The sequence below is a fragment of the Stigmatopora nigra genome, chromosome 14 (assembly GCF_051989575.1).
Source record: "Stigmatopora nigra isolate UIUO_SnigA chromosome 14, RoL_Snig_1.1, whole genome shotgun sequence".
In the NCBI taxonomy this organism is placed as follows: Eukaryota; Metazoa; Chordata; class Actinopteri; order Syngnathiformes; family Syngnathidae; genus Stigmatopora; species Stigmatopora nigra.
Window position 1 is genome coordinate 10,356,091 of NC_135521.1, and position 21,569 is coordinate 10,377,659.

Sequence of the window (21,569 nt, forward strand, 5' to 3'; positions counted from 1 at the left end):
CATGCAAGTCTTGACACTCACTTGAAGAAAGTTGAACTATATTAGCCAATAAGAACTACTATTAACTATTTTCTGTTGACTTTAAGAAACAATAGACTAACATATCTTAAAAACAATTATATTCTTAAATTTCTGAGTTGGGAGTAACTGAGCTAACTTCCTTGTTCCATGGAACCACCACAATTGATAGGTTTTTAATCATCATTCCAACGTACTGGAAAACCCATTCATAAGTTACTGCAAATTTGGCATCTGTGTAGCTACTAGGTATAAAAATCCAGGCCTGTGAAAGACAATTTACTGTATGTCTGCAAGTCTGCGACACCACAACAATATTCCGCAGTGTTTTTGTAACAACAACAAAAGAATCAGGAGCTGACTAAGCCTTTAACAATGATAAATACAGTGAGAACCCATTCAAAACAAATCCACAGTCAAACAGCAAAACTAAGCACAGTTTAACCTGCGTGATATGAAAATATGACCTTTGTTTGTTTGAGCTGGATCGGTCTGTCTTTTTTCCCCCCTCGAAGCGACAAACCAGTTTGGCCAGCAACTGTAACTCAGTCATTCAATCCTGATGGCTTCTGCACACTGAAAAATATTTTTTTTAAAGAATGCAAAATATTTTACCATGATGTCAATGCAATATTGCAACGCAACACTGGGTATTTGAGTCATTGCATTTTTTTTGGGTGGCGGAGGAGTAATGACAGATTACTTTACGAGTCATCAATCAACTCTCTATTAACGTGCTTATTCGTACGAAGGCCACCGGGGTGATGAAGCCTTTGGTATTTATGCATAGGTGCATCAGAAGTGACAGGTAGAAAAACTCAAGGAGAAAAATACCTGGTCATTGACTAACAGCTCTGGATGATCTTAATATTATTTTCAATCTATCTCAAGAAAGACAGTATAATTAGAAATCACTCAAAAAAAATGGTCAGTACTCATCTCATACCTGTCAACCTTGGCCAATTGCTCTTCTTATTGATTGCAATTCCCCTTATTAATCAATACAAAACGTCGCTGTATGATGCTGACTGGCTGGTTACATTGCTTGCTGACACCTTATATTTATACAGTGAAAAGGCGGGCAGGTGAATATAATATGATTAAAGCATTATTAGCATTCAATGATGATGTTTTCGTCTGCGAAAAACGTACTTTAAAAAAATCCCATACAAAAGTTGTTATATGGAGTACACAATTTTAAATGATCAAAAAAATGTATCAAATATGGGAAAAACATATGCAAGTTGACAGTTATGTCACCTATAGCAAAATTTTGGGTGTTTTGGTAGATCAGTTAAAGAAAGGGTGGTCAATTTAGGTGTTTTTTTGGTCAAATGTCTGGACTGAACATACATTAGAGCATTTTTATTATGTTTAACTTTGAAATTGTATTAATTGGGTGTTATCAGATGTGATTCTAGCATCAAAGATTTAAAAGGGTGACAAATATATTTTGATACATAGGGTGGGGTGTTAATTACCTCTTCAAAAATATGTGCAGAAAATCTGTGGGTGAAAATCAGAAACAGGTTATTTAAATGACATTCTTACTTTGGGTACTTGACAGTGACGGAAAACATTTTTTCTGTTGGCTGTGTCCTTGCAGCAACACCATTTTTAGCCACGTCAGTGGGTGAAACTAGGCGTGGACTGGAATAATAAAAAAATTGGCCTTGAGTTATAAGATTGAAATGAAGAGTTTGAGTATAATTGACTGCCTCATTAAGTGTTGCAAGGGTAAGGGAACAAAATACATAGTCTGGAAATTCTTTTACATTTTAATAATGCTTCAGATCACCAATCTTACCCACAATATTTATCATACATACGTACAGGTCTTCACTTACAATACAAAGGGTGTTGGTGCCTATTCCAAATCCCAACAACATTGTACATAAAGTTTCAGTTGAATCTCCACAGTCATTTTTTGGGGACTGACTGGATAACCACAACAGCCTCACAGTGTGAATTATCATCATCATAATATTTTCTCAAGTCAATATTTTAAACTGATTTTGAATTCATTGAATTGAGAGCCTGCTTACTGACCAAGTATTGCCACCTGGTGGTAAGAAAAAAATCCTCCATGAAAAATTGAAAAGGCAAAAAAATGTTCTCACCTGAAAAGTTGTGTTGTTTAAAATTGTGTCCGTTTCGAATGGTCCATTCATTACATGTGCCCCAACTACTACTTACTTTCATATCAAGCATTCTTTCTGAGATGAGGATAGCTTTCCACGGTGCGTTTAATGCCTTCTTTTAGGCTGACCAGGGGCTTATAGCCCATGTCTTCCTTGGCTCGAGCACAGCTATAGTAGTGGTGGGTTCCGGCCAGAGCCACTCTCATCGGGGTAAATGTAGGTTTAAATGACGTCAGGGGGCTTAACACTACTGACAGCAGCCAGAGCAGGATGGCCAAGGCGTACACGAGCGTGTAAGGTAGGTGGTAACGCGGAGCGGCGTACCCCAGACCCATCAACACCTCGGACATGAAGCCCCAAAACCGAATTGGTTCATCGTTGGTGATGTGGTAGGGCTAGCGAGATGGAAATAAAATATATATCATATATAGGTCTTGGTTTTCTGACAAATGTATTTAAATATGGGCCTTTTTAAATGAGGACACTGGTAGGCACTTTTCATTGGAGATGTTATTCTAACCTACCTTTCCACATATGGGAGAGTCAGTTCTCAGGTGCTCAGCAGCCAAGATGTGTCCATGTACAACATTTTCCACAAAAGTGAAGTCCACCATGTTGGTGCCATCCCTGACAATAAATAAATTAAAAACTTAATACCATAAAAATATTTGCTTGTTGTTAGTGATACAATTATCTATATTCAGGGTTTGGGGTGCCATTGGAAAATCATTTTGACTGGTCTTTCGAGACCCAAAGAATATCTGTGTCTAGCTTGTTGTGTACTATAATTAGCATTAGAAGGTGGATTAAAAATGAATTCCTTTACTTATTTTTCCTTCTGATGGGGTACATGAATGTGAAAGACTGTTTCGGGAGGGATGAACATGATCAAGAGGTTTTCTTTCCCTTTAAACTTGTTCATGTCAAATTTTTAAGCTGCTACAAGCATAGGTCATTGCTTACACCTCAATGTTAAACATGTCTTCAAATGAATGCTGCATTCTCCTTCATAGACTCACCCAATGATGAATTTCATCTTTCCCCTGCGAGCTGTATCCACCAGGATGGGTACCAGCTGCGGGTCCCGAGGTCCGAAGATGCCATGAGGGCGAATGGCAACGGTGAGGAGACCCTTCTTCGGGTCGCACGCCTCCAGGACTAACTGGAATGCAAACATCCAAAAAGTAAATGTGAGAAAATCTGCATTTTTGACAGTTTTGAGATGCAAGGCAAGTGCTCAAGGCCAGCACTGTTTTTAACTAGAGTGCTGTCAAGGGATTTAATTTATGTAAAATGTAATGAGACAAGTGTCTAAGAATGTGACCTGTGACCAAAGGGCATCGTGTGTGAAGCCCCCACTGACACTAACAAGGAATAGTACTCATATGCCCATGAGCAAAGGACATATTCACACTATTTTATTTTATTTTTTTACATATATGGAAGCGACACATTGTTTGCCCATAATTTCTAATAGGGTGGGGAGTAAATAGATCAAATTTAAGGCATTAATTTTCAAAATAAAGATATTTAGAGGAGAAAGCATTGCCATTACCATACATATTGAATGGTGCATTATAAATGTAATTTTTAGTTGTTAATATGCTGTCCACGTCTTTGTAACTCCTACCTTCTCTTGCTCAATTTTGGTCATTGTGTAGTAGTCAATGGGCTTCTTGGCATATGGTAAATCTTCACTCCCGTTCTTAATGTCGGTGCCCTCAAAAACCACACTGGCACTGCTCGTCAGCACCAATTTCTGGCATAAACAGAAACAGAAGTTGAAAACCATCACTCTCAATACAGCATTCGACTATTTATACACCACTGGCTTAACAGCCAGATATCCTCACCTGTATTCCAACTTCAATGCAGGCTTGAATGACAGTCTTTGTACCCTGAATGTTCACCTTCTCAAACAGTCTCCTGTCATCACTAGCTGGTGATGGAGAAGCACAGTGGAAAACCAAAGACGTGCCTTTCAGCGCTAGCAGGAGAGCCTGAAAGAGAAGCATGCACTGTCTTTTTCCTTGTGACCTGCGATTGGCTGGCCACTGATCCAGAGTGCCCACAGCCCCGGTGCCCTTAGTTATCTGGGATAGGCTCCAGCACCCCTCAGAACTACATGATGATGATGCCCTCACCTGTAAATCACAAAGGTCGCCCTGATGGAAGGTCACACCAGGCATCTCGTAGCACTGACGTATGTCGAACACTGAAACGGTGTAGCCACGTTCTACCAACTTTTCCACCAGATGTCTGCCCAGAAAACCGGATCCCCCGATAACTGCACATCGTTTGTTACTCTGAAAGACACATGGTGGGGTTGATGATCTCACTTTTAAGACAGTAAATAAACTTTTAAAAGACACAAAAAGTGTTATAACTTACCGGACGAACTCGCGTGGCCATAATCCGCGAGGTATGGACGACTATTGCTTGTGATTTAAGCTTTTAAAATAACGCAAAACACTAAGATGATCAAGTGGTACTTTTGTTAGGTTTGAATGTGTACCATGTGTCCTGTTACCTGCCTGACTAAATCAGCTGAGTGAATTCTTACTATTAATTGGACAGCAAGGCAAGGCATGCCCCATTGGCCAATCAGAAAGCACAAGCGTCAAAGAAGGCCACAATTTCGACCAATAAGAAATCGTTTGGTCAATGTAGTTGAATCCAGATACATTTATGCGACTAGATGTCTGACGTGTGTCAACAAGTACACTTGTCTTCTCACCAAGTAATTCGGGAAAAATACCAAATAGGGGCGTATTATATTGTTTTTATGTAACAAAACGTTTGTATGCATTTGATCACAATATTAAACAACAGGATCTTAGTAAAAGATAATCACGATCTCATGCGTATTTGTAGTTTTTGCACATCTTCTTGCAGTTTTTAAACACTGTCCAATTGACTTTTCTCCATCCCTGCGTAACAACCAATAATCTTTTCCCCGAGTTGTATGTTTAATTTCCACACCACAAAGTCCGTATCAACCTTCCAATTCAATTTCCTAACGCGTCGTCTTTTCCATGCACAAAGGGTGAGTAAAATAAACGCCTCCTCGCCAAACAACTGCCACACGGACTGTAGACATGCTAACATAGGAAACGCTGTTTATTTACACATTTATCACTAGCCTTCTAAATTCAAGTTCAGATTCGATTGACATATGCATCTAATTTAAAAATACTGCATATCACATCTCTTTGCACGACATATCCCAAGCCTGCAAATAAGCAGTCTTGCTTGGCCAGATAAATATTAAATGGTAAGTAAGAATAATTCACTGGACTATTTGATTGCATAGCCATGGGAAGATTTAAAGATGCTTGTTTTTGTTTGTGCAAGGCTTGTGCCAAGAGGCCATCCTTGCAGGGGCCGGTGCCTCCCCCTCGCAAGAAAACCACCCCTAAACCTGAGTTGACTGAGGAGCAAAAACAGGAGATCAGGGAGGCTTTTGAGCTTTTTGACACTGATGGAGCTGGATACATTGATGTGAAAGAACTTAAGGTAAATAGGGTTCAAACTGCAAGACATAAGAATTGTACTACAAAGAATGATGGATTACTTGATTGGGGTGTGTGTGCTTGGTGCATTGTTTATCATGAATGAGTTTCTATTTGCAAGGTTGCCATGAGAGCATTGGGATTTGAACCAAAGAAGGAGGAAATCAAGAAGATGATTGGTGAAGTGGACAAAGATGGCACAGGAAAGATCTCCTTTGGAAATTTTTTCAGTGTCATGACCCAAAAGATGGTAAATATATAAATATAAGAAATATCAGAAATGAAAATCTTCAATGAATGCAAATTATTAAAAAAAATGCAAGTCACATATAGGAAATACATCATTCATGAAGATTTTTACTGCTACTTAAGTCAATGTTGTAACAGGTTGTAATAAATGCTATTTGTTTTATTAAAGGCCGAAAAGGATTCCAAAGAGGAGATACTGAAAGCTTTCCGTCTGTTTGACGACGACGAGACCGGTAGGATCTCGTTTAAGAATCTCAAGAGAGTTGCTAAGGAACTTGGAGAAAACCTCACTGATGAAGAGCTGCAGGTAGTGTATAAATGTGTTCTAGCAAAAGAAATCTGTACAAGTTTTACAAATACAGTTGTGACTCTACATACGAAATTATTTGGTTGCAGAACTTGTTTTGTAACTTGGATTTTTTTTAGTAAGTACAGCAGTATTTTTTTTAATTCTTGTGTTAAGGAAATGATTGAGGAGGCCGACAGAGATGGTGATGGAGAAGTGAACCAGCAAGAGTTCCTAAGGATTATGAAGAAAACCTCTCTGTACTGATAGTAAAAGCTTGGATTTACACAGTTGTTTGTAGGTCAAAAAGACCAATACTGATTGGATGCTCTTGTTCTGGATGCTGCATACTTTTGTGAAGATTATATGGTCAGTTGTTCATTAGTGGCAAAAAAATGCCTGCTTCAATACATTATTTAGAGCTCATTCCAGGATTGTGCAAAGGGAACAGTGAAGTGGAAACAAGTGTTGTAGTAATACTAGTACTCAGAGATCATTCCAACAGATGCTATACTATTTGCATCGTCTCTTCTAGATTGCATTGTTCGTCAATCGAAATGTTGCCTATTCAAAAGTGATCAGGTAGCAATTGGTAAAATACTCCGGCTGCCATTGGCGTGTAATTGTATAAAACGCCGTTCAAAAGTGATGCTAAAATCACATGCAAACTCTTAATTGACCACCATTGTAGGTATTGCTATTTCTAGTTTTCCTGTGCTTTGTATTTTTCAATGTTTGTATATTGTATAGTTCATTTATTTATTTATAGTATGGATGAAAATAAATATCTTAAAGCATTGCTTGTGTTTATTTTATTCAAACTTAAGTTGTAGTTGGCACAAGAGCCTCAGTGACAAAATATAAGTGTTTAAATCTAGACAGTAGCCTTCTGCGATTTGTTTACATTTTTAAGACAATATTTGCATGAATTTTCTTTCTTCCAAATTCCATAAACATGCAATAGAACGCTGAAAACTCCATTAAGTGGCAAAATTGGTGTAAATAGCTATTTACAGTATGATTGACTAGCAAAAAGTCAAACAATATCAGGCGCAATTTTTCCCAGCGCTAAAAAACTTTTCTTTAATATTGTTTTGATCCAATAAAATTTATCAAACAGTAAAAAAATAAAGAAAAAAAATCTATAAACAGGTCATCTAGCTGCCATTCGATTAGAAAACATCGCAACTTCACCCACAAACATTATTAAACCAATCAAATTTACACTGATAAACACAATACCGCCAGCCACATCATTGTGTTTTAATTGTGGTTATGTTGCAGTTTTCCACTTACCTTATAAGTCTCAACTGTTGATATTACAACTTAGTCTGAGCAGCAAAGTCTACACTGAGCTTCCTCATTATTTCCCCATGCTTTTGGTCAACTAACTCCTGGCGTACTGACCCATAATGCTCCTTCACGTATTTGGCGAAAGGCGTAGGAGGGCGAGGCTTGGCTGGCGTGAGCAGAACGAGTTTACCTGTGCAGAGGGCGCAGGCAAACTTCTGGGTGTCCAAGGACTTGGAATGACGTCCGATCCTGCAGGCATCCACAGGGAATTAAAGAAGGAACCAAGACATACCATTAAAAAAAAAAAAAAAAGAAAAGATATTACATACGTGTTTTGACATTTGGTGCATTTGTATTGAAATTTGAATTTGATGTCATAGCTGTGGCAGCGAGTCACCACGGGCAACTCGGGATGCACCAAAGTGGACTTGTGAGCGTATAACCTCCAGAAGCGTCCGTGTCCGTCTCTCACGCCGTTGATCAGCCATGTCGCAGCGTGGCACATCTCGTGGATGAGTGTGTCCCGGAGGCGATCTGTGTTAGAATTCGGAAAATTTAGAAAACTGTAGACCAGAGTCAAGTCAAAAGCCTTTTTTTGTCATTATACAACAGCTGCATACAACAAAATTAGCAGTAATACTCCACAAAGTGCGTGTTTCCCAATAAAAAACACAAATAAGTCATTTAAAAAGTCATATCCGGGCAGAGTAATTCTAAAATATCACACATTGTTAGTGCACACCCCAAAGTGATTGCACAGAGTTATTCTTTTTTTGTTAATTATACATATATTGGATGGTATGGGTTCCTGTCACCTGCAGAATCGCAGACTTTCTCAGACAGTTCAATGCGAGCGTAACGGTTGCCTCCACCTCGCTCCTGTCCAGTGACACAATAGCCTGCCGTCTTACGCATCTTTTTGTTCCAAGTCACTGACATATTTGTAGGGAGCTAGAAATGCCAGGCAATGTATTAGGAACAAGTTAAGTATCACAAAGGAACACTTTAGAATTGAGAGGCAGAAATAGGGAAGTCCACAGTATGTACCTTCAAATCGAAAACACTGGTGTTGTATAAACTGTACAATTTGGTGGTAAGTTCTTCCTTTTTTTTCTTAAAGTTGGAGCAATAACTGGTTGCTGGGTTTGACAGCGTCTCTAAGAAGCAACCAGGAGTTTTGCACAATGACAATCTGGAAGAAAGACAAAGAAAATGCAACAACTTTTTTTTCAATCCACTAAAGTGAATTATTCAAGTCAACTTCATCCATATTGAAATTTAACTACAAAATAGTCACATTTTCAAATATAGTATAGTAACAACTCCGGTGTCAAGAGATTTCACCAAAAAAAAAATCACAGAAAAAAAAGTAACTGAAAAACCTTTTCCTTCGCCAAAATAATATTATGGAAAATATGGATTGGTTGTCTGTGAACCAAAAACTGATTAGAACTATCTATTTTGAATATGCTTATGTTTTTTTTTAACTTCACAGGGGGTCAAATTAAATATAATCTTGTTAAAAGATAATTACACAATTAATTGTATCTACAACAACAAGTCTTTCTATGCATTAAGACTTGAATTTGAATATGTAATAATAATTTAATATTGATGTACCTGCTGATTGGGCCATGTCTTGGCTCTGTTTGACTCACTGTTGGCTTAGTGGTTTTCCCAGGAGTCTTTACAGCCGGAGTTTCGGCACCCAAAGACTTGGGTTTAACCCTCGGCTTTACGGGTGGTGGTGGTGGTGAGACAAAATTCACATCTGTATTGAAGAACAAGCAGATTTTAAACCACAGTCTCTCAGTGTTTCTCTTTTGCTCCACATATAAGATATATTGGTTCCATAATTCAGTCGATAACAAGCAAACATTGTTATACTGCACCTTTGTTTGTGATAGGTGAGCATGTAGTGCCAGCAAATACATTCTTCTTTCTTAGCCTATCCAGTAAAGACATGAACTCTTCATCTGAATCGGACGAGTTATCCACCTTGGAAGGAGCAGAAAGCGTACGAGTGGTCGAATGTAGAGATGAGGTGGGACGGTGGGGGAGACGAGGTACGCTGAAGGTTACTGCTGGGCCAGACGCTGGTTTGGTCTTTTTAGTTTTGTTCAGAGATTTTGGCTTAGTGTGGCAAGTCCTCCAAAAAGCACTATCATCCTCATCCTCACTATCACTGCTTAATAATGAGGATGCACAGTCAGATAGTGGCCTCCTGATTTTGTTTAGTGCAGCTGGTGTACGGTTCTTATTTGACACTGGAAGAAAATTAAGAGGATAGCAATCACAATTGCAGTGATTCACAATTCAACTCCAGGCTGATTAAATTGATAGGAATTACCTTTAGATGAAGATTTTGGCAGAATGAAGTCATCTTCTGATAAGTCATCATCCACGATGAAGTTTTTTAGGCTTGTGGGGGAAAACAGATTGCTTTTTTAGAACACACCTGGGGTATTATGAAATGCGAAATTAAATGAAAATAGTCACCTGTCGTCACTTTCACTCTCGGGTATTTTCTGGGGTTTGCTAGTCGGAGTTTTCACACGCTGCAGGACTAATAAACAAAAGTTACACTAAGTACTGTTCTGTTGTATTTCACTTGGAAATAGAAACATTTGCAGTTCACTCTTAAGCAAATAATATGTGCAAAATATATCATTTTAGTCATCTATTTTAGATTGTATTGTATTTAAATTTCAACTTTAGAGGATTACAGTGCAGAAAATCAATGTAACATTTTTAAAAAGGTGCTATAAAATTGTGATCGTGTCCAGATAAAATAACAACTGCACTAATGTTGTGATGTAAAAAAAAAAAAAAATCATAATTTGGCACTCATTTGCTGTTTACTTTTACCATGTTATAGTCATTACACTCAAACTAATGTATCAAACAATATAGTGTGCAGGAAAAGGCAACTTACATTTTTCAAAATCGCCACTGTCATCATCATCATCATCATAATTATTATTATCCGAGCTTACTGCAAGAACACTTTGGGATGCAAAAGAAAAACATGTTAGAAGTAGTTTACAAAGTGAACTAATGAAAAATACTATATCTTACTGGTCTGTCTTTGCAGCACTGCAGGGTTTCTTTGAGGTAAGGTTAGGTTTAGGAGTGGCCCATCTGACAAGACCTAAAGAATGGAAATTCAAGGTATGAGAGTCACATTCAATGAATGAGATCCAACTCAGTTCCAAATGTTGTCCCACTTACATTGGTCAAAGTCATCATCACTGGAGTCATTCCATTCAGTCGTTACGGATACTTTGCTCTTGATGCTCTGGTTCTCTTTGTCCTCCTCATCATCCGATAAACAACAGATAGATGACCCTGATCGATTCCCAAATTGATCTTTACTTGGGCCACCTTGCTTCCCATTCTTCATGTGCAAAAATAATGAAAAATAGAAATACCTTATATTATTGTCTATCACTTTTCCTACGTGTATGTTCTGCAAATTTACTGGTGGCGCATGCTAGGTAATAGGGGAAAATATGCATGCATTTCAGCCCCAAAATGCTTCAAAAACTGCAAGGAAATGCATTAAACACAACAAACCTTATTTTCTGTTCTTTCCAGTCTATTATTGGCACTCCCGATCATCTTTGGGGCAACTCGTTCAAATAAACTGCGAGTTTCATCGTTCATTTTTCCTTGAAAAACAGAAGAAATCCAAACACTTAATATCCCAATAACAGTGGATTTAGATATTGCAACAACAAGCTAAAATGGTAAAGAGTGGAATTACAATATTTACCTTGCAAATCGACGCACCTCGACGTTTGGAAGTACTTTACGGATATGTCGAATTCGAATCCCGTGGATAGTAGACGAACCAATGAGGGCGAGTTTTATTATGCAGTGAAGAGCCAATGGTGGAAGGGTTTACATAAGGGGGTTTCTGAATCATACACATCCTATCGGTCAAACTAAATGACTGTTACTTACTGTGAGCCAACAATCATCAATTATGGGCCCATACATTGTTCAATTTGCAACCAATTTCCAAACATTTTTAAAGAACATAAGAAAGGGAGTACATGAAGAAAATATTTGGAAATATTTTGCCTCAACATCCAGACTGAATCAGTAGACAAGCTGATACTTTTTTTGTCATTCAAACAGTTTGTAAACCATATATAGTGTGTTCATAGTATTTTAGTGGAGAAAAGCACCCAGCATTCGTCCGCTACTATAGAACTTGGCAGACAAGTTTTCTGATGCAAGATGGCTCCTAAATACTCACGCCCTACGATTGGCTGGCCACCAATTCAGGGTGTCCCCTGCCTTTTGCCCAAAGTCAGCTGGAATAGGCTCCAGCACCCCCATGACCCCAGTGAGGATAAAGCGATTCATAAAATGAGATAAGATGAGATGAAAATCATAAGTTACACAAAAAATTTGGTACCTAGGTATCAAGTGAGTGTTTCATTATTCTGTCCAGTAGAGGGCAGACGAACGAACAAAATTCTCACCTGAAACAAAGCGCACGTCATTGTGATTTAGAATACAAACCAAAGCGAGCAATTCCCTTGAAGTCATGACGAATTTTCAATATTTCTCGAATAAATACACATTCACTCTGTTCTAACTTAGTCTGGCCTGCTTATTATTGTCCTCATGATTTTCCCTTGGGATTTGAAACAAGGCAGCAGCATGGATGACATGTCAGTCAACAAAGAGCTGGACATGTGGATCGAGCAGCTCTATGAGTGCAGGCAGCTCAAGGAAAATCAAGTCCAAGAACTATGTGAAAGGGTAAGACCTGCAGTGGGAAATAAAACACCTGCCACCAACATGGAAACGCATACTGGATGCTTGTCTAAGCCCCCAATGTACATACATACTATATACCTATACTCGTGCTGCATGATTGTATCGTGATTAATATGACTTTTGTCATAGGCAAAGGAGATCTTGCAGAAGGAGTCCAACGTGCTGGAGTTGAGCTGTCCAGTAACAGTTTGTGGAGATGTTCACGGTCAATTTTATGACCTCATGGAGCTCTTTAAGATAGGTGGGAAGCCCCCGGATACTAATTATCTCTTCATGGGAGACTATGTGGATAGAGGCTATTATTCGGTGGAGACGGTGACGCTCCTTGTTTGTCTAAAGGTACTAGAAAAATAACAATACGCAGTACTATGATTTGACTTCTAATTGGTTAAGCTGTCAATATTGTGCTCGCAGGTCAGGTTTCGGGAAAGGATAACCATTCTGAGAGGGAACCACGAGACGAGACAGCTCACGCACGTCTACGGCTTCTACGATGAGTGTTTGATGAAATATGGAAACAGCAACGTTTGGAAGTATTTTACTGATCTATTCGATTATCTGCCCTTGACTGCTCTGGTGGATAACCAGGTTAGATTTTTTTTTTTGTATGAGATCCAGTTGGACCCAATTTGAGGCTATGGATGTAAATGTGATGTTATCTTTTTTTGTTTAGATTCTGTGTCTTCATGGAGGATTGTCTCCCTCAATAGTCACTCTGGAAAACATTAGGGCGATAGACCGCTTGCAGGAAGTTCCCCATGAGGTAGCCCTTGGATAAAATTTTACATATTTACATATAAATGTTCATTAACATGAATATAATTATGTTCATGAATATGTTCTGTCCCCTATTAAATCATTCAAACTCAAACAGTAGAATCCAGCTCATGGAGCAATCTGGACATCTTTATGTGGCCATTTTTTTAAAATGGACAAAAATAGTCATCTGAAAGGAAAAATGCTAGAAAATTGTTTCATTTGAAATTATTTTTTGGCCTGGCTTAGGCCCTGCAACTTACGGCATGGAAAACAATTGCACCCATGCAACTGAATAAATGTGTTTATATCCTGCTGTTTTTTAGGGTCCAATGTGCGATTTGTTATGGTCCGACCCAGATGATCACTACGGGTGGGACATTTCTCTCCGTGGAGCGGGCTACACTTTTGGCCAAGACATCTCAGAGACTTTTAACCACGCAAACAGTCTTACTTTAATTTCACGGGCTCACCAGATGGAGATGGAGGTACCTTTTGAAAATCTGACTCATCAATTAAAAATGGTCCATATTTAATCTTTGTCGAATCTTGTATTTAACTGGATTGTACATGTCGTGCAGAATAGTTTTTCTGTGACCAGAGGAAGGCCGTTATATAACATCTAGACTTTTCATTTCAGGGCTTTAGTTGGTGTCATGACAAAAATGTCGTGACCATCTTTAGTGCACCGAATTATTGCTATCGATGTGGGAACAAGGCAGCAATCATGGAGCTTGAGGACACGCTAAAATGCTCCTTGTAAGTCCGTTTTAAATTGTTTCTTTATAATGGACGTTGAATTGTGGAGGGAAAAATGTTTTTTTCCAATATTTTTCCAATTTTTTTGCTTGTCAGCCAACAGTTTGACCCTGCACCCCGCAAACAAAAGCCCCATTTTTCCTGGCCAGCTCCAGACTACCTCCTCTGAAGAACTCAAGATGGTGAACGTTGACGAACGCATAACGGAAAACTACTACTTCGCCCACTTCACATCGAAATAAGTGGCTTTCCCAAAGAACTGTCAATTAGGACTTTTGTGTAAAAGCACTTAGGGTAGTGATGTATGATTATCAGATACCTGAAATGATTCTGTTCTTGGCGCTGGATTGTTTTCCCTCCTTTAAACAGCAGCAGAATGCAAAACCCTGCATTTGTGCAAATGGAATGCAATGGTGGATGTGACGTCGTGTTTTCCAGGCAGTAATGAAGCACAGATGCCGAGGAATTCTTCACCGCCTAAGAGAAGGGAAACAAAATGACTGGTTGATACAGCACTGCACACAATTTCGTAGTAGTACTGTAAATTCCCAGATGTTATGACACTATGGCTAGTAGGGTCAATGTGACGAAGAGGCAAATAAATACATGGAATGTCCAAAATCAGACAGCCCAAGTGGTACAGCCAGGAGTTTTTAATGTATTATAATCACTTAAAAAAATATTTATTTTTGTTGTGTTGAATTTTTGTGGTAAATAAATTTGCATTTAATTGAATGATTACTGCTTGGAAACCAATACTTTTAAATATACACAAGAATATAAATAACATGCTAACTACATGACATTTGAACTCAAGGAATTCATTTTCTGTACTGCTTATCCTCAAAAGGTACGCAGGGGGTGCTGGAGCTTTTCCCAAGTAACTATGGGCAACAAATGGGGTACACAAACAACCCTTCCTTCACATATAAGGACAATTTTGTATGTTTAATTACCAAAAAGAGTCACTTGCTCCATAAAGGATTAAAATCTTGAGCGTTTACTTTACAATAATGTTCACTGTCCCTGAAAGGATGACTAAATCGGTTTATTTCACATATTTCCACTAGAAATTGTTCCTCTGAAAAATTGCAGCAATGAATGAAGTCCGCATGTGTGACGCTACATAAGCGGAAAACGTTTAAAAAAATAAAAGGTATCACCGCAATCTGACAAACGGGAAAACCAGATTATCTCTCAGGCGTACTCGCAATTTACCTTAATTCGTTTCTTAACCGGTGTAATAAATACGTTTGACACGTTCATCTTCACAATAATCGTCTCATTTATTTCAACTCTTAAATTGTCGTCCAGCTATTTCCGGTGTAGGAGCGTGTCTGATGTGGCCGAGTGTGTGCGCGGTGTTGCCTGCTCGCTAAATTAGCTGGCTGCAGCCTTTCAGGGATCTTTCTCACGGAGCACCGGAGTCCTTATTGCTGTAAGTCATCTATTATTTCCTGTCCAAATTATTATTAATTCTTAATGTCATGCGATCGGGATCAAGAAAGCGTGCGCGTTGTGATTGTGACGCCTCCATACTAGTTGAATTCAACCCGCACAGCTGTCCGCATTGCCAAATTCATCTTTTCTAGTTATGACATTTTTCCCCATACATTTTCCCACTGTAAGGACAATTTTATGACAAGAACCGATCCAGATGGAACTGGTTTTGGCTCATCTTCTCACTCGGGGTGTTTTTGCAGAGAGGGAGAGGAGGGGGGAATGAATGGCTCATCTAGGACCTTCTGAAAAATATTTGGGAAAAATCATAAAAATGATTATATTGATCGTGGGTAAGCAATTGGTGGTTAATGTGTAGCCACAATGGCCTGCTGTGATTGGCCGAGAGTGAGGACACTAACGGGGGAGAGCTTGGAGATCAAAGTTCACCTTTCTGCGGATCACCTTCATTAGCAATTAAAAGTATTGATTAACGCGGAGTGAGCCTTTTGCACGCTTTCATAAAAAGCAGAGCATTAAGTAAGATAGGCCTTTTGATTATGTGCGCAATCTTTCAACCCGTGACAGTTTAATTGAATGGAAGGAGAGCAGGAAAAAGCCCCCCTGAAGCTCCACATTTGTCTTCATGTGTCGGTCAATCCAACCAGCAGCCATGTTTGGTGCAATTCCACAGGGAGTTTCATCATCCTGCAGCAAATCCTTGCTCAGATCTTTTTAAGTTGGGTTCAAAAAAATGGCTAAAAGGGCAGATGAGATTGGGAGACTGGGGCGTGCATTTCCACAGAACATGTTCATGGCAGTGCAGGCCAGTTTTAACTGGCTGTGCGTGTGCACACACACAGACACACACGCACACTGGCACAAATTATAATGTTGCCACCGACATTTTAAAATATACGGTGTAAATTGCACTGGATTTGCAGCTTGCATGCATTAATCATTGTCAATGGCGCTGAAAGAGTTAATATGGGTGTTTATGGTGCTGATTACCCACATTGACATTGTATATTTTCTCTATAAATTCTTAGTGTACTAAAACAATACATTTGTCAAATGTGTAGCTATTTTTTTAAATAATATATGATTTTTCTTTCTTGAAGATTTCATTTATACCAAAGTAATACTGAAAATCACCTCAACCTGGTTCTTTTGCGCCACAGCACCACTAGGTGGTGCTAAAGTTGCATTTAGCTTGGCATGGATTAAAAACAAAAGGTTCCAAAAGAAAGAAAAACTAATAATAATCTAAATCTAAGGAGGCATTGAATGTAATTTAAATCCTTCTTATTCATAAATCTCCAACACCGAAACCCCTATGTCAATTGTCATGTCCAATTATGACCACAGTCATTTTGTGACATCAGTTAAACCAGATTTTCTGTCTCCAGATAAATATGGCTGCAGAGCTCTCTACGTCCATAAACATCAAAGAGCCCCGTTGGGATCAGGGCACATTTGTGGGCCGTGCCAAGCATTTCTTCACTGTCACCGACCCACGGAACGTCCTCCTCACTAACGAACAACTTGAACGCGCACACAAAATCATCACAGACTACAGGTAAGACAACTCCAGCTGCCAAAGTCATCACCAAAAAACTAGGGTTCAAATCCATTTTTTTTTTTTATTGCCGACCTCCAGAAAAGGTATAGTGTCCCCGGGGCTGACAGAAGATGAACTATGGCGTGCCAAATATGTCTTTGACTCGGCTTTTCATCCGGATACCGGAGAGAAAATGATCCTGATAGGCCGCATGTCAGCGCAGGTTCCCATGAATATGACCATCACTGGATGCATGATGACATTTTACAAGTAAGTACTCGTAGAAACTTTACTCAAACGCAGTAGATTTGCTGCTCATCACTAGAAATGTTTGACCTCTACAAGACGACACCCTTAATCCTTGACCAGAACTTCACATGATGTAAAGTTCTATTTCCATAAGACTTCCCAAAACTCACTTTTTAGACAACCTGGGCTCAGGATCTCACTCACATTGTGAGAATGGGAACGCCATTAACTACAATTGCTGTTCATATGTCATTCACAGATGCATCAGAATGAAATTTGGTCCAAATATTCTAGACATGTAGACACATTGATCCTTGATTTTCTTTCTCAGGGCTAATCAAATAGTTGAATTAATTCTGAACTTATTCCCACAGGACCACTCCAGCCGTATTGTTGTGGCAGTGGATTAATCAGTCTTTCAACGCCATCGTGAACTACACTAACAGGAGTGGCGACGCCCCCATTACCGTCAGGTACGACACCTGGCCCGGATCTTGCCCACTTCTATACGCTTATACACTTCTCTTATTTGCAGTCAGCTGGGCACTGCGTACGTATCTGCCACCACAGGCGCTGTCGCCACGGCTCTAGGATTAAACGCACTGACAAAGGTATCACTTCATTTGACCCCATTCCACTTCTCATTTTAACGGGCCGACCTCAAGCGTTGGGCTAGTGCTGACATGATGTTTGCCGTGCTCAAATAGCCTCTTTGTCCGAGAGGAGGACAATTATTCACGGGGTCGTGCATTGGAATCGGCGCCTCTCCGTGCCAGCGCTGTGTTATTCATGTTGATTTATGCTAGCCAAGCTTGAATGCGGCATACACCATTCCAGAGGCAAAACTTTGTTCCCTTACTTTGTTTGACCAAGCCTCTTCCGTCCCGCTGCAGCACGTCTCTCCTCTGATCGGACGCTTTGTTCCATTCGCTGCCGTAGCCGCCGCTAACTGCATCAACATACCTCTGATGAGGCAAAGGTAAGGCTTGAAGTGCCACCTAAACGCAAAAAAAAAAAAAAAAAAAGTCACTTGTTGTATTATTATATGATTATATACATACTGCATCAAGACAAGGATTCTCCATTTGTCCCAAAAGTACTGTATTTAACAAAAAAAAATATAATTTCCAAGCTGTGTGAACATAAATAGTGACTGTTAGAAATAATTTGTTGCAAGTAAAATACATAAATATTGCTCTTTACAAGTGGTCACTGCAAGGCATGCTGCGAATTCCCAAATCTTTGCAATGAGTAATTAGAAATAATGTTGTAGTTCAACTAAACAGAGCAAGACATGTAATACAAATACATGTACACGTGAGTTAATGACCAATTCCAAATTCTATTCTATTTTAATATAATCCTAAAAGTGAAACTATTCCCATGTATGAGTGACTAATCTGTACTCCTTGTTCTCAGAGAACTGAAACACGGCATTCCCATAACAGATGAGAATGATAACAGGATAGGAGAGTCCACCAAAGCGGCACAGCAGGCCATCTCTCAGGTTGTGGTCTCAAGGATCCTTATGGCCTCCCCAGGAATGGGTACTACTAAGATCTACGTGGAGTCATCAGACACATCCAAACAATGACTCTTCTTTCTCTTTCTTTACAGCCATCCCACCCTTTTTAATGAACCACTTGGAAAAGAAGGCTTTTCTGAGGGTAAGTAAGAAAAATGAACTAAATAGTCAGGGGCCTGGTGCTCATCACATAGTGAGAAAATGCAGGACTTAAGGAATTTACTGCTTTTGTGAGCCTTATGTTTTCCCTGTCTGTTCTTTTCAGAGGTTCCCATGGATGAGTGCACCAATTCAAGTCAGTCTTGTGGGATTTTGGTGAGTGGTTTCGATCAGTTTCCAAAAATTGATGGTCAAGGAATACTTTACTGATGAAATGACCTAAAAACATTTTCTAAATCTTTTTTTTTCCAAGTCTCTCAATGTCTATTATTTGCTTATATTTTCTAGTAAATAGTGTTTTTTAAGGATCAAAAACATTTGTCTATTTAAAAATGAAAGAGGAGGGAAATTTAATATCCTTTGCTTCATGTGGTATTAGATTTTTCATCCAGGACTATTTTATTTAAATGTTATATTCGTCTCGCCCACCTGGGTCTTGAGTTTGACATCTTATGACTCATGTCTGACTCATTTCTAGTCATGTGATTGGAACATTTCTGCAAGCAACAAAACAAATCCATTCACTTAGCATTTTTTTCCCAACAAATTGACTCAAGTCAAGGTTTTATTCTAAAAAGTACAATTTATCAAAATAAGCTAAGCCAAAATGTCCGTGTTTCATTCATTTTCTTTTTTCAGCCTGGTGTTTGCCACTCCATTATGCTGTGCATTGTTCCCACAAAAGAGGTGAATAACACATCATCTTAAATTCAAGTAACATTAGAAAATAATAATAATAATAATAATAATAATAATACTTGCATGCATCCTGCAGTTCCATATCGGTTAGCCGTCTGGAGCCTGAACTGCAAGAGAAGATCCGGGTCAGCCACCCTGGCTTGGAGAGAGTCTATTTCAACAAGGGTCTATGAGAGCAAAGCCCACCACAGCGTCCAAAAACCACCATGACCAGATCATAGGCCCTGTTCATTCAGTTTGCCAAAGTTAAGTTTGCGTCTTTCTCATTTCACAAGGACAGTCATTCTCGATCAACAATAGTTGGGAGTCTTATTTCTTTTAGTTTTGTGTTAGTGCAGGATTTTATTTTCTAAAGATGGATTTTTAAAGAGTTCTGATGTTTTGCCAAATCCACCGTTGTTCACAATCGCTTTATTTTTTGCCAAAATGAATTACCATTAAAATGGGGGGAAGTTTTTACATCAACGAGAAGTTGGTGGCCATTAATAGTCCCACATGGTGCTCTTTGAATAGTCTTAAAATCAATTTTTCATTGCATTTTTCCAGTTTGACAAACAAGAGGCCAGTAATCACTCCTGACGACAGCTATTAGTACTAAGCATAATTTCCATCTTACTATATTTTCTCATATTGTGGCTAAGATGGTTAATTTAACAAACCACAACAAGCACTTACTGTCATTTTAGGCGCCCTTAATTTCTTACATGTCTTTGACAGAATGATAGAAATAATTTAGAATGTAAATTAGTGGTTGATGTAATGGCACCATTTATGTCAAATAACATAGATCACACATTGATCAATTCATCTAGTGATTGGCAGCAGCTGAAATGTCACTGAATGAAGTTTTGAGCAATGACTAAGTCGCTTAATATATTTATGCCAAAACAATTTAGCAAAGCATACACTATAAAATGATCACTTAAAAATACTACCCGTCTACGACACATTTATTTCAAGTTTTAAAATTAATTTATCAGATACTTTAAAGAAAGTAGTAACATTTAATATTTTATAATGATACTGTATGACTTATTTTATGTTATTTGGATTATATAGATACAGGGGGTCCTAATTTTACAATATAAAACATCATGTGGCACAAGATTGACCTCATTCACAACCATGTGTAGTTTTTAATTTAATTGTTCAATTCATGAAGTCTTTTCCTACAAATATTTACAGTATTTCTGAGTCTGTTAATAAATGTGCGTAGGTTAGGTCCAAAACCAGGACAGGGACTTACCTGACCCATGTAGGCATTAAAAAAATGGGTTTTGGATATCACATTCTGCACAGCATATTGTGAAATGTTAAGAACTTTTATCAGTGTTAAATAAACTTTGACTGAAAGATCGGTAATACTGAAACAAGATAGTTAAATCAGGCCCACCTGGACTGTGGTGGTCACTTTCAGTCATCCAGGTGCTTCAAACTGGATTAGCAAAACGGTTCTATTTTTCTATGTTAAGCACAAATGTTAGTTGTAATAATTTAATCCAATGAATGCAAATGTTTACATCAAATGTTTAACGATGATTCCATTCCTCATCAAGGTGTGATCACTTAAAGATGTTTAATAGTCTGGAAATCTACTGTTGTTGTTATTATTGTACGAGTGTATTGATTTTAATTAGTGTTTTTCCCAGAAGTGTTCCCAGCTGGTACTAAGTGACTTTTGTTCTTGTCGTCTTTAAGGTGAGCTGAATGTAATGTTTTCCTGCTACAGACAAGTCTTAGGCCACAAAAGCACAATGTTGGAATGCTGATGTATGCTGCACTCTTATTTTTCTTCTCATTTTTTTTTGTCAATACTTAATTTCCGTTAGAACAGTTGCAAAGTAGCACAAAAATCCTTATTTTGTTTACCTGTCATTTCTTGGATTGATTCTCTCAACATAATTGTAACCAATCAGAGCTAATCCCTCTTTAATGCTGTACATCTCAAACATATATAAAGAAAATAAAATACAGCCCAGGTGATCATGTGAGGGAATAAGTCTGATTTATGTATTTCTGAAAATTAAATGGTGTCTGGTTGTGCAGATCAGCAACTCAATGTGATCTTTTTTTGTGGAATGATGACTTTATATTGTCAATTATTGGTATTTTAATACAAGGCACAAAA

General features: G+C 38.5%; 5 protein-coding genes across 6 annotated transcripts; 3 read left to right on the forward strand and 2 right to left on the reverse strand.

The window, feature by feature from the left end:
- Positions 1-1,778: 1,778 nt before the first annotated feature.
- On the reverse strand, positions 1,779-4,736 carry nsdhl (NAD(P) dependent 3-beta-hydroxysteroid dehydrogenase NSDHL). Its single transcript, XM_077732872.1, has 7 exons — positions 4,551-4,736; positions 4,304-4,465; positions 4,013-4,159; positions 3,790-3,918; positions 3,179-3,321; positions 2,684-2,786; positions 1,779-2,554 (listed from the first exon to the last, which is right to left on the reverse strand). Exons 1-7 carry the CDS (start codon positions 4,569-4,571, stop codon positions 2,222-2,224), a joined length of 1,038 nt encoding a protein of 345 aa, XP_077588998.1. The 5' UTR covers positions 4,572-4,736; the 3' UTR covers positions 1,779-2,221.
- A 423-nt stretch (positions 4,737-5,159) lies between these two features.
- On the forward strand, positions 5,160-7,005 carry cetn2 (centrin, EF-hand protein, 2). Its single transcript, XM_077732705.1, has 5 exons — positions 5,160-5,433; positions 5,514-5,675; positions 5,793-5,921; positions 6,090-6,227; positions 6,384-7,005. The coding sequence occupies exons 1-5, from the start codon at positions 5,431-5,433 to the stop codon at positions 6,471-6,473; spliced, it is 522 nt and encodes a 173-aa protein (XP_077588831.1). The 5' UTR covers positions 5,160-5,430; the 3' UTR covers positions 6,474-7,005.
- On the reverse strand, positions 7,004-11,996 carry gcna (germ cell nuclear acidic peptidase). Its single transcript, XM_077733420.1, has 13 exons — positions 11,275-11,996; positions 11,076-11,170; positions 10,731-10,896; positions 10,578-10,650; positions 10,435-10,505; positions 9,999-10,065; positions 9,850-9,920; positions 9,392-9,766; positions 9,120-9,270; positions 8,547-8,691; positions 8,315-8,450; positions 7,829-8,033; positions 7,004-7,748 (listed from the first exon to the last, which is right to left on the reverse strand). Exons 2-13 carry the CDS (start codon positions 11,163-11,165, stop codon positions 7,526-7,528), a joined length of 1,773 nt encoding a protein of 590 aa, XP_077589546.1. The 5' UTR covers positions 11,166-11,170; positions 11,275-11,996; the 3' UTR covers positions 7,004-7,525.
- LOC144207308 (serine/threonine-protein phosphatase 2A catalytic subunit alpha isoform-like) lies at positions 11,980-14,481 on the forward strand. 2 transcript variants are annotated; one of them, XM_077732703.1, is made up of 7 exons: positions 11,980-12,275; positions 12,423-12,632; positions 12,708-12,881; positions 12,967-13,056; positions 13,376-13,537; positions 13,690-13,808; positions 13,905-14,481. In XM_077732703.1, the coding sequence occupies exons 1-7, from the start codon at positions 12,138-12,140 to the stop codon at positions 13,975-13,977; spliced, it is 966 nt and encodes a 321-aa protein (XP_077588829.1). In that variant the 5' UTR covers positions 11,980-12,137; the 3' UTR covers positions 13,978-14,481. The 2 variants fall into 2 exon arrangements, with proteins under 2 accessions (XP_077588829.1, XP_077588830.1); XM_077732704.1 differs by having other exon boundaries at positions 12,215-12,352.
- A 598-nt stretch (positions 14,482-15,079) lies between these two features.
- Positions 15,080-21,500, forward strand: sfxn1 (sideroflexin 1). The gene is made up of 11 exons (XM_077732215.1): positions 15,080-15,246; positions 16,658-16,827; positions 16,909-17,079; positions 17,433-17,531; positions 17,594-17,669; positions 17,952-18,037; positions 18,478-18,605; positions 18,676-18,725; positions 18,849-18,898; positions 19,382-19,429; positions 19,518-21,500. Exons 2-11 carry the CDS (start codon positions 16,664-16,666, stop codon positions 19,612-19,614), a joined length of 969 nt encoding a protein of 322 aa, XP_077588341.1. The 5' UTR covers positions 15,080-15,246; positions 16,658-16,663; the 3' UTR covers positions 19,615-21,500.
- Positions 21,501-21,569: the final 69 nt, after the last annotated feature.

Excerpts from the sequence above, each read along its gene's own strand:
- nsdhl (XM_077732872.1), bottom strand. The coding sequence starts at position 4,571 with ATGGCCACGCGAGTTCGTCCG. Across the intron at positions 3,322-3,789 it reads CCAAAATTGAGCAAGAGAAG|TTAGTCCTGGAGGCGTGCGA; the intron begins GTAGGAGTTACA and ends TTTGCATTCCAG. Across the intron at positions 2,555-2,683 it reads ACTCTCCCATATGTGGAAAG|CCCTACCACATCACCAACGA; the intron begins GTAGGTTAGAAT and ends CCATCTCGCTAG.
- cetn2 (XM_077732705.1), top strand. Across the intron at positions 5,676-5,792 it reads TTGATGTGAAAGAACTTAAG|GTTGCCATGAGAGCATTGGG; the intron begins GTAAATAGGGTT and ends TCTATTTGCAAG. Across the intron at positions 6,228-6,383 it reads TCACTGATGAAGAGCTGCAG|GAAATGATTGAGGAGGCCGA; the intron begins GTAGTGTATAAA and ends TCTTGTGTTAAG.
- gcna (XM_077733420.1), bottom strand. The coding sequence starts at position 11,165 with ATGAACGATGAAACTCGCAGTTTATTTGAACGAGTTGCCCCAAAGATG. Across the intron at positions 10,897-11,075 it reads TGGAAAGAACAGAAAATAAG|AATGGGAAGCAAGGTGGCCC; the intron begins GTTTGTTGTGTT and ends TTGCACATGAAG. Across the intron at positions 9,921-9,998 it reads GAGAGTGAAAGTGACGACAG|CCTAAAAAACTTCATCGTGG; the intron begins GTGACTATTTTC and ends TTCCCCCACAAG.
- LOC144207308 (XM_077732703.1), top strand. The coding sequence starts at position 12,138 with ATGATTTTCCCTTGGGATTTGAAACAAGGCAGCAGCATGGATGACATG. Across the intron at positions 12,276-12,422 it reads TCCAAGAACTATGTGAAAGG|GCAAAGGAGATCTTGCAGAA; the intron begins GTAAGACCTGCA and ends CTTTTGTCATAG. Across the intron at positions 13,809-13,904 it reads GACACGCTAAAATGCTCCTT|CCAACAGTTTGACCCTGCAC; the intron begins GTAAGTCCGTTT and ends TTTGCTTGTCAG.
- sfxn1 (XM_077732215.1), top strand. The coding sequence starts at position 16,664 with ATGGCTGCAGAGCTCTCTACGTCCATAAACATCAAAGAGCCCCGTTGG. Across the intron at positions 16,828-16,908 it reads AAAATCATCACAGACTACAG|AAAAGGTATAGTGTCCCCGG; the intron begins GTAAGACAACTC and ends GCCGACCTCCAG. Across the intron at positions 18,038-18,477 it reads ATACCTCTGATGAGGCAAAG|AGAACTGAAACACGGCATTC; the intron begins GTAAGGCTTGAA and ends CCTTGTTCTCAG.